The 10901-nt window shown below is 42.4% G+C and overlaps 1 protein-coding gene across 1 annotated transcript in view; it reads left to right on the top strand.

Annotated features, from left to right (window-relative positions):
• The first annotated feature begins 10558 nt into the window (after positions 1 to 10558).
• Positions 10559 to 10901, top strand: part of ATXN10 (ataxin 10) — a 162844-nt gene continuing 162501 nt past the window's right edge. Inside the window, exon 1 of the mRNA XM_041754541.1 lies at positions 10559 to 10893. Within this exon, the coding sequence (XP_041610475.1) occupies positions 10778 to 10893 (116 nt within the window). The 5' untranslated portion in view covers positions 10559 to 10777. The remainder of the gene's footprint in view (positions 10894 to 10901) is intronic.

Genomic DNA, 10901 nt, shown 5'->3' with positions numbered 1-10901 from the left:
TCTTTTCTTTTTCAAGATTGCTTTGGCTATTTGGGGGTCTTTTTTGGTTCCAGACAAATTTTGGAATTGTTTTTTCTAGCTCTGTGAAAAATACTAGTGGTATTTTGATGGAGATTGCATTGAATGTGTAGATTGCTTTGGGTAGTATCAACATTTTTTAAATGTTTGTTCTTCACATCCATGGGCATGGATTTTTTCTCATTTCTTTGTGATCTTACAAATTTTGATGACATTTTCATTATCACTCAGTCTAAATCATTTTCTAAACTCTTCTGTGATTCTTTTTTTAATCCAATATTTATTTATTTTTAAGATTTTACTTATTTATTCATGAGAGACACACAGAGAGAGAGACAGAGGCAGAGACACAGGCAGAGGGAGAAGCAGGCTCCATGCAGGGAGCCCGATGTGGGACTCGATCCCAGGTCTCCAGGATCACGCCCTGGGCCAAAGCCGGCGCTAAACTGCTGAGCCACCTGGGCTGCCCTTGATCCAATATTTATTTAGAAGTTTATTTTTAAGTTTTGTGAATATTTGGAAGTGTTCTTTTATTACTGATTTTTGAAAAATATTTTACTTATTTGAGACAGAGAGATACTGAGAGAGAACATGAGCAGGGGGAGTGGCAGAGGCAGAGGGAGAGCAGACTCCCTGCTAAGCAAGGAGCCCAATGCAGGGCTCCATCCTAGGACCCCAGGATCATGACCCAAGCTGAAGGCATACACTTAACCAATGTCTGGGTGTCTGCTGAGCCACCCAGGTGCCCCTTTATTACTGATTTCTAATATAAATTTGCTGTAGTCAGAGAACATATCCTGTAGGATTTTAGTCTTTATAAATGTATTAAGACATGGCTCAGAATATGGTCTATCCACGTGCACTTGAAAAGAATATGTGTTCTATCATTTTGAGCATTGTACAAATATTAAAAGAGGTTGAAAATATTGTTCAAAAATTTTATATGATTGCTAATTTTTTTTCTAGTTGTTCTAGCCATGGTAAAGATGAGTGTTAAAATTTCCAGCTATGATTGTGGAATTGTGTGCTTCCCTTTAAATTTGTCAATTTTTGCTTCATGTATTTGAAAACTTTTTGTTAAAAAATTTTATTTATTTATTTATTTATTTATTTATTTATTTATTTATTTATTTGAGACACAGGCAGTGGGAGAAGCAGGCTTCATGCAGGGACCCCGATGTGGGACTCAATTCCGGAACCCCAGGATCATACCCTGAGCTGAAGGCAGACACTCAACTGCTGAGCCACCCAGGTGTCCTAATGTGTCTGCAAACTTATTGGGCAAATATACACTTATGATGATTGTGTCTTCATGATGAATTTGTTCCTTCACCATTATGAAGTGCTCCTCTTCTTTTTTTCTTTTTCTTTCTTTCTTTTCTTTTCTTTTCTTTTCCTTTCTTTTCTTTTCTTTTCTTTTATTTTCTTTTATTTTATTTTTGAGAGAAAGAGCATGTGAGCCTGTGAGCAAGTGGGGAGGGATAGAGGCAGAGAGAGAATCTTAAGCAGGTTCCATGCTCAGCGCAGAGCCTGATGCAGGGCTCGATCTCACCACCTTGAGATCATGAACCTGAGCCAAAGTCAAGGGTCGGACGCTTAAGTGACTGAGCCATCCAAGCACCCCATGAAGTGTTGTTCCTCTTTATTGCTGGTGAAACATTCTGTTTTGAAATCTATTTTATCCAATATTAATATCCCCCTCTGACATTTTTGTGCTTATCATGCACATGGTTTATCTATTTCTCATTCATTTACTTTCCACCTATGTCTTTATATAGTTGGCTTCAAAAAATTCATTCTGATGATCTCTAACCTTTAATTAGAGTGTTTCTTTCACTACTGTTTACCGTAATTATTGATGTGGTTGGGTTGGGTCTATCATTTTATTCTTGTTTTGTTGGTCTTCCATTTTTTCTCTTTTTTTGTTCCTATTATTTTTTTAGAATGATTTTTAGGATTCTGTTTTAATTTTCTTGTTGGTATCTTAGCTATATTTCTTTGCTATATTTTTGGGGGGCCGGGTGCCCCAGCAGATACAATACACAATGAACCTTTGGGTCAATATCTCGTCCGTCTTTTCTGTTGTTGTTGTTCTTATATTTAATACATCTACTTGTTATATAGCTCACAAGAATATGTTGTAATTTTTGCTATAAACCATTATGGAGTTTATAATACAATTAGAAGGGAAAAGGGTAATAGAAAAAAAAAAGGTCATTTGATTTTACCCAGATATTTACCATTTCTAATACTCCTCCATTTTTTCTGAGGATTTGAGTTTCTGACACCATTTTCTTCAGCCCAAGGAAATTGCTTTAGTATTCCTCGTGCTGCAGTTCTGTTGGTGAGGAATCCTCTTAGTTATACTATGTATTAAAATGCCTGTATTGTGTTTTCATTCTTGAATGATGTTTTTTCTGGATATAGAATTCCCAATTGACAGATTTTTCCTTCAGCAATTTAAAAATGTTGTTCTGCTCTCTCCTGGCCTCTATGGTTTCTAATAAGTCAGTCACTATTTAGATAGTTGTTTTTCTGTATGTCATATGTCTTTTCTCTCCTGATGCTGTCAATGTTTGCTCTTTTTCTTTGGCTTTCAATGGTGTGATGTGTCTTGGCATAGGCGTCATTGTGTTTATTTTGTTTGGTGTTAGTTTGACATTTACATCTGCAAATTTCTATCTTTCATCAGATTTGGAAAATTTTGGCCATTATTTTTCAAATGCTTTTCTTTTTTTAAAAAGATTTTATTTATTTATTTGAAAACAAGAGAGAGAAAGCATGGGGGAGGGGTTGCAGAGAGAGAGAGAAAGAGAGAGAGAGACTCCCCATTGAGCAGGGAGCCTGCCATGGGACTTAATCCCAGGACCCTGAGATCATGACCTGAGCAGAAAGCAGACGCTCAACTGATGGAACCAACCACCCAGGTGCCCCTCAAATGCTTTTCTGTGTGTGTTGTGTTCTCTTTCTCTTATCCTTCTGGTATTACAATTAGACTAGTATTTGAACACCTGACATCTCTAACAGGTTCCTGAGATTCTATTCATTGTTTATTTTTTTCTTCAATGTTTTCTCTTTCTGTTCCTATTCTTGGACGTGTTATCTATCTATCTATCTATCATCTCTCTCTCTCTCTCTCTCTCTCTCTCTCTCTTCTATCTATCATCCATTTGTCTCTTTTAAAAAAGATTTTATTTATTCATGAGAGACACAAAGAGGCAGAGACACAGGCAGAGGGAGAAGTAGGCTCCCTGCAGGAAACCTGATGTGAGACTCCATCCCAGGACTCCGGGATCATGACCTAAGCCAAAGGCAGATGCTCAACCACTTAGTCACCTAGGCATCCCTCATCTTTTTGTCTCTTGATTCAATTTTACTTATTCTTTCTCTTTCATGTCTCTTTCATGTCTACAATTTCCATTTGGTCTTTTTTTATTGCTTTTTTTCTGCTGATATTTATTATTTCTCTCTTGAGGCTTTTATTCATTGAAGTCATGTCTTGTTTTAATTCAGTGAGCTTAGTTATGATATTTGCTTTAAAATCTGTTTCTGTCCATTCTAACATCTACTCATCATATGGATGGATTTACTTAATTGGCTTTCCTCCTGAGAATGTGCTCCATATTCTTGTTTCTAAAGTTAGGTTACTAACTTTTCAAACTGTATGAAAATCATTCCTCCCTACTATGCAACTATTATTAGTAACATCAGAATTATTGGCTTGAATACCAGTAACCTATTGTGAATAACTTACTGTCAATCACTTACTGTAGTCTACCTACAATTTCCTGCTTACTTTCTGTGTTTCTAACAAGCCCAACTACCAAACAGCTTTCTACCTCATTGCCCCCTTTATACCTCTTGTTTACTCAATTTTATTCTATATTTAGTTCAGTTATTGAGCTAAACATTTAGCTCATTTGAGTTATTTAGCTCAACATTTATTGAGCTAACCTAGGATTGACCTAGACTATCTCATCAAATCCTCTCAACCACACAATTCAGTAGGTATTATTACTATACCATTATTACTATACCATTTCATTTTGATGAAAAAAATAGACTTAAAGAGATGGTTATTGGGGGATCCCTGGGTGGCTCAGTGGTTCAGCGCCTGCCTTTGGCCCGGGGCATGAGCCTGGGTTCCCGGTATCGAGTCCCACGTTGGGTTCCCGGCATGGAGCCTGCTTCTCCCTCTGCTTGTGTCTCTGCCTCTCTCTCTCTCTCTCTCTCTACGTCTATCATGAATAAATAATAAATAAAATCTTAAAAAAAAAGAGATGGTTATTTGTTCAAAGTCAGGTGCTAACCCATGAAAGCAGGATTGACATCATTCAGGTTTGTCTGATTCTAGATCTCATGATCTTTATCAGAGATCGGCAAACGTTTTTCATAAAGTACCAAATGGTTACCATTTCAGGCTTTGTAGGACGTATAGTCTCTGTCACAACTACTCAACTCTGCCATTGTAGCATCAAAGAAGCCATAGACAATATATAAATGAATGTCACAGTTTCCAATAAAATTTACAAAAACAGTGGGAAAGATTTGGCTCACTGACTGTAGTTTGCTGATCCCTGCTCTCAACAATTACATTATTCTGTTATTTTTTCTTTTAATCCCCAAAGTTCCCAGTTCAACAAATATTTATAGCATTGTTTATAAGCACAAGGCACTGAGCTTGGTCCTGGAAGGGATGAAGAAGACAAAGGCCCTGCCTTGAGGGACCTTAGATGTGAAAAAGGGTACACAAACACAGCTATAGCACAAAGCTAACTACTGAATGCCAAAAGAGGGGTAGAGACTGACTGGAGCTTTTCCTGATGGACACATGGTGTTTTGGTATAGTAGGTGGCAATGGCATAGCTTTCTAGTGAGAGAATCACAGGCGGAGATGGCAAGGAGAGAGTTGCAGACAAGGAGCCAGCACAAGCAAGAATTTTTCTTTCTGTTTGTCACTCATCTTTTCTTCCCTATACCACTGTTCACTCACTTCCTCTCTCTTTTCCTTGCCATAAACATATGCATTTTGGTCCAAATCTTTTTGTCTTGCACCTCGCCTATTTTCTGTCTTGCTTTCCTTTTCTCCCTGTTCCTTCTTTTTAAAAATTATTTTTACTTCTTTTATTTTTAAAGATTTTATTTATTTATTCATGAAGACACACACAGAGAGAGGCGGAGACACAGGCAGAGGGAGAAGCAGGCTCCATGCAGGGAGCCCAATGTGGGACTCGATTCTGGGACTGTGGGATCACACCCCAAGCTGAAGGCAGATGCTCAATCGCTGAGCCACGAGGCGCCCCTTACTTCTTTTTTTTAAAAAAGATTTTATTTATTTATTCATGAGATACATAGAGAGAGGCAGAGACACAGGTAGAGGGAGAAGCAGGCTCCCTGCGGGGAGCCCAATATGGGACTCGATCCCAGGACTACAGGATCATGTCCTGAATCGAAGGCAGATGCTCAACCACTGAGCCACTCAGGCACCCCTTATTTTTACTTCTTGATTACTGATCTTGTTGTGCACTTGGATTAAGAGCACACATTTATACTGCAAACTTTAATTGAAGTTTGATTCATGTACATCAACATACTTGACACATTATCTGAGGCAAACAACATTTATGTAAAATTTAAAAAATGCCATTTAGATTTAATGCAATCCCTATCAAAGTACCAACAGCATTTTCCACAGAACTACAACAAGCACTTCTAAAATTTGTATGGAAACACAAAAGACCCCAAATAGCCAAAGCCACTTTGAAAAAGCAAAACAAAGCTGGAGGCACAATTCCAGATTTTTAAGCTATATTACAAAGCAGTAGTAATCAAAACAGTATGGTACTGGCACAAAAAAATAGACACAAAGATAAATGGAATAGGATAGAAAACTCAGAGACAAATCCATAATTACAGTTCAATTAATGTATGACAAAGAGGTCAAGAACATGCAATGGGAAAAAGACTGTCTCTTCAAGAGACAGTGTCAGATGGCTACATTCAAAAGAATGGAACTGGACCATTTTCTTACACCATACACAAAAATAAACTCAAAATGGATTAAAGACCTAAATGTGAGACCTGAAACCATAAAAAAAAATCCTGGAAGAGGGATGCCTGGGTGGCTCAGTGGTTGAGCATCTGCCTTCCACCCAGGGTGTGATCCTGGAGTCCCGGGATCAAGTCCCACATCAGGCTCCCCGCAGGGAGCCTGCTTCTCCCTCTGCCTATGTCTGCCTCTCTCTCTCCCTCTGTCTCTCATGAATAAATAAATAAAATTAAAAAAAAATCCTGGAAGAGATGACAGGCAGTAATGCCTCTGACAACAGCCATAGCAACATTTTTCTAGATATGTCTCCTGAAGCAAGGGAAATATTTTATTTTATTATTTTTTAAAAATTTTTATTTTATTTTATTTATTTTATTTTTTTATTTATGATAGTCACAGAGAGAGAGAGAGAGAGAGAGGCAGAGACACAGGCGGAGGAAGAAGCAGGCTCCATGCACCGGGAGCCCGATGTGGGATTCGATCCAGGGTCTCCAGGATCGCGCCCTGGGCCAAAGGCAGGCGCCAAACCACTGCGCCACCCAGGGATCCCGAAGCAAGGGAAATAAAAGCGAAAATAAGCTATTGGGACTACTGCAAAATCAAAAGCTTCTGCACTTGGGTAGCCCGGGTGGCTCAGTGGTTTGGCACCGCCTTCGGCCCAGGGCGTGATCCTGGAGACCCTAGATTGAGTCCCTTGTCGGGCTCCCTGTATGGAGCCTGCTTCTCCCTCTACCTGTGTCTCTGCCCCTCTCTCTCTGTGTCTCTCATGAGTAAATAAAATCTTAAAAAAAAAAGCTTCTGCACAGCAAAGGAAACAATCAGCAAAACTAAAAGACAACCTGTTGAGTGGAAGAATGTATTTTCAGAAGACATATCCAATAAAGGATTAGTATCCAAAATATATAAAGAATGTGTATAACTCAACATCCCCAAAATAAATAACCCAATTAAAAAATGTGTAGAAGATATGAATAAACATTTCTCTGAAGAAGACATCCAGATGGCCAAAGAGACATGAAAAGATGCCCCACATCCCTTATCAACAGGGAAATGCAAATCAAAACTATAATGAGATATCACCCCACACCTGCTACAATGGCTAAAATAAAAAACTAAGAAGCAACAGGTGTTGGCAAGGATGTGGAGAAAATGAACACTTGTGCACTGTTGGTGGGAATGCAAGCTGGTGTAGCCACTCTGGAAAGAGTATGGAGGTTCCTCAAAAAATTAAAAATAGAACTACCCTACAATCCAGGAATTGCACTACTGGGTATTTCTCCCCCTTCCCCCCAACACAAAAACACTAATTCAAGGGGGATACATGCACTCTGATGTTTATTGCATGTATTATAATAGCTAAATCATGGAAAGAGCCTAAGTACTCATTGATAGATGAATGGATACAGAAGATGTGATATATAGAATGGAATATTATTTGGTCATAAAAAGAGTGAAATCTTGCCATTTGCAACAATATGGATGGAGCTAGAGAAATAGGTGATAGGGATTAAAGAGTACATTTATCATGATGAGTCCTCAGCAATGTATGGAATTGTCAAATCACTATATTGTATGCCTGAAACTAATGTTACACTGTATGTTATCTATACTGGAATTAAAATAAAAGCACTTAATAAAAGGAAAAAAAAGAGAAAAGGAAAAAAGCATACTTGGATTGAAGCTGAAAAAAAAAAAGACAAAAATGCCATTTCACCCAAATGAAATATTAACTTATACTGTCAATCCAGGCAAGGTTGTCAACCCATAGTTGATCCTAGGCAATCAATAACACCCACTGTTTGGCCAATCTCCTTCTGTTCTCATCCTTGCCCATACTACTAGACTGGCCTGTTGAAGTATCTCTCTCTTTTAATCTTATAATTTTTTTCTTCCTCTCCTCCATCTTTCCTCTTTCCTGTACTTTTTGGATTGGTATACCTTTTTTTTTTTTTTGCTGGAGTCATGCTATATTTTCTCCTTTCTGAAAACAACTCTAAAAATTCATTGTTCATTAATTCAACTGATTTTTATTGAGAAATTACCATGTGGCAGGTCCTTTCCTAGGTGCTGGAATACATTATGGCAGTAAACAAAATAGATTAGTAAACTATGATATAGAAAGTGTTAAGTGCTATGGAGAACAATTCCTTTTTTTTTTTTTTTAAAGATTGTATTTATTTATTTATAAGAGACACAGAAAGAGAGGTAGAGGGAGAAGGTAGATGGGGGACTCAATCCCGGATCCTGGGATCAGGCCCCAAGCCTAAGGCAGGCGCTCAACTGCTGAGCCACCCAGGCGGCCGTAAGATTTTATTTTTAAGTAATCCCTACACCCAACACAGCTGGAACTTAGAACCCTGAGATCCAGAGTCCCAGGACTCCAGGATCATGCCCTGAGCTAACGGTAGACACTCAACTGCTGAGCCACCCAGGCGTCCCAAGAACAATTCATTAGAATCAGGAATTTTGGTGGTGTGTTACAATTTCAAAAATCAACAAGGGGAAGCTCATTAAGAGGTCACTTCAGTAGATAGTTGGAGGAAGCAAACCATGCCGGTAACTGCTGGGAGGGTGTGGAAAGTATTCCACCCAAAAGAAATAGCATGTGTGGAGTCCTGAGGCAGGAGCATCCTTCCCTGGGTGGAGGACGACAAGGAGGCCAGTGTGGGTGGAGCACTGTGCAGGAGGAAGAGACTAGATGTGATCAGGGGCAGGCAGGAGGAGGGACACAGACCCCTCAGGGACTTCTGCATTGGAAGAAATTTGGCTTTTACTTTGAGTGAAATAGAAATCCTTTAGAGGGTTTTGAGCAGAGTGAAATGTTGACTTATATTTTTAAAAGATTTAGAAAATAGGAAGGCAAGAGAAGTAGCCAAGGAACCAACCAGGATATCTCAACATTCCAGGCAATACATTTGAGTGTTATGGGGAACTTTTTCTGTAAGAATTAGTTACTTTTGTTTTACAACTGAGGATAGAAAACTAAGGGGCGAGATGTTGATGCAGGACAACACATCTTACTATCCCCTGCTCCTCAAGGAAATATTGGGTGATTTTGCTCTGCTAGTTATTTACCATTTTGAATTGTCTTTTGCATTGCTAGGTGATCTAAAGCCTGGCACATAATCGGCACACAAAAATATTTCTGAAATGAATGTGCAGTCAGCTGAATGGGTAAGGATGAATTACGTTATCACATAAATTGCCTGCACACGATTCATTTCCCTTGCACACTCCGGTGGTGTTTATTGTGTCTTTAAATTTTACTTGGCAAAGAAAACCAAAAGTGCCACATTATAAACAGACTCCTACTCTTCAAATCAAAATATCCTATGGAAATTTGTACCGTCTTCTGTCGTAGCAGTTACTTTGCCTCTTTTGTCTTGAGTTCCTTTCAGGGTTGGGGTCCCTTCACCTAGCACAGGGCTTGGTGACAATGTTTAAAGTACACGTGGTAGGATAAAGGGTAGTGGAAAGACAATACATGAATCACCAACAACCAGCCACAGAACCTTGTCTGAGTCTTGGAAAATACATTCATTTCCCTTAGAAAAAAACCAATTCTTACCCTCCTGCTATAGAACTCAGCTATTTCTATTTAAGCCCTGGATGAGCTGGAGCAGAGTATTCTCATCCTACCTAAGGTGCCTCGTAAACCATCTGGTGTCACCAGTAAATGACCGGGGAGTACTGGGAACTGAGCTCAGTGCGGCCTGAGACCTGCACTCTGCGGACAGGCTGCTCCACTTTCCAGGGGTGGGGGCACCTATCAACTCATTTCAACAGCACCTTCTCCCTAAAAAGAGCCCCTCTCTCACAGGCCCCTCTGCCCTCACCTGTCCCTGTATCCCTTCCCGGACAGGAGCCCCCCCATCTCCTTCAGGGTGCACCTGTCCCTGTACCCCTTCCTGGACAGGAGCCTCCCCCCCACCAGCATCTCCCTCAGGGTGCACCTGTCTCTGTATCCCATCAGCCCCATACACCCACATCTCAGGGTGCACCTGTCCGCCTCCCACTAGCCACCCCCATACCCGTGTCTCCTCGGGGTGCACCTGTCCCTGTACCCCTTCCCGGAAGGAGCCCCCCCTGCATCTCCCTCGGGGTGCACCTGTCCCTGTACCCCTTCCCGGGCAAGAGGCCCCCCCCACCTCCATCTCCCTCAGGGTGCACCTGTCCTTGTACCCTTTCCTGGACAGGAGCTCCCCCCCACCTGCATCTCCCTCGGGGTGCACCCGTCCCCGTCCCATCAGCCCCCGCACCCCCGCATCTCAGGGTGCACCTGTCCCCGTACCCCTTCCCATCAGCCCCCGCACCTCAGGGCGCACCCGTCCCTGGACCCCCTCCCGACCAGGTCCCCCCTCCCCGACCCGCCTCTCTCCGTCTGGGGGAGCCCGGGCCCCCCGCTCGCCCTCTCGGACCCGCCGCCTCCTGGCGCCCCTCCCCTCTCCGCAGAACTTCCGCCCGCGCCCCCTCCCCTCAGGCGGGACTTCCGCCCGCGCCCCCTCCCTGCGCCGCGTCGTCCGGGTCGGCGCCCGGCGGGAGGCTGGGCGCGAGTCCGCGCGCTCTCCCCCGGGCCTGGGCTGCAGCGGCGCGGCGGCGGCGTAGACCGGCGGCTGCGGGGCGCGCTCCTCCCCCGCCCGCGCTCCCGCCGGCCCTCCGCCTCCTCCTGCTCCTCGGCGTCGCCCGGCCCTGCGAGCTGCGAGCGGCAAGATGGCGGCGCCCAGGCCGCCGCCCGCCCGGCTGTCCGGAGTCATGGTGCCCGCGCCCATCCAGGACCTGGAGGCCCTCCGCGCGCTCACGGCGCTCTTCAAGGAGCAGCGGAACCGGTAACGGC

Source organism: Vulpes lagopus, chromosome 5, assembly GCF_018345385.1.
Source record: "Vulpes lagopus strain Blue_001 chromosome 5, ASM1834538v1, whole genome shotgun sequence".
NCBI lineage: Eukaryota > Metazoa > Chordata > Mammalia > Carnivora > Canidae > Vulpes > Vulpes lagopus.
This window is presented reverse-complemented; position numbering and strand designations above follow the sequence as displayed.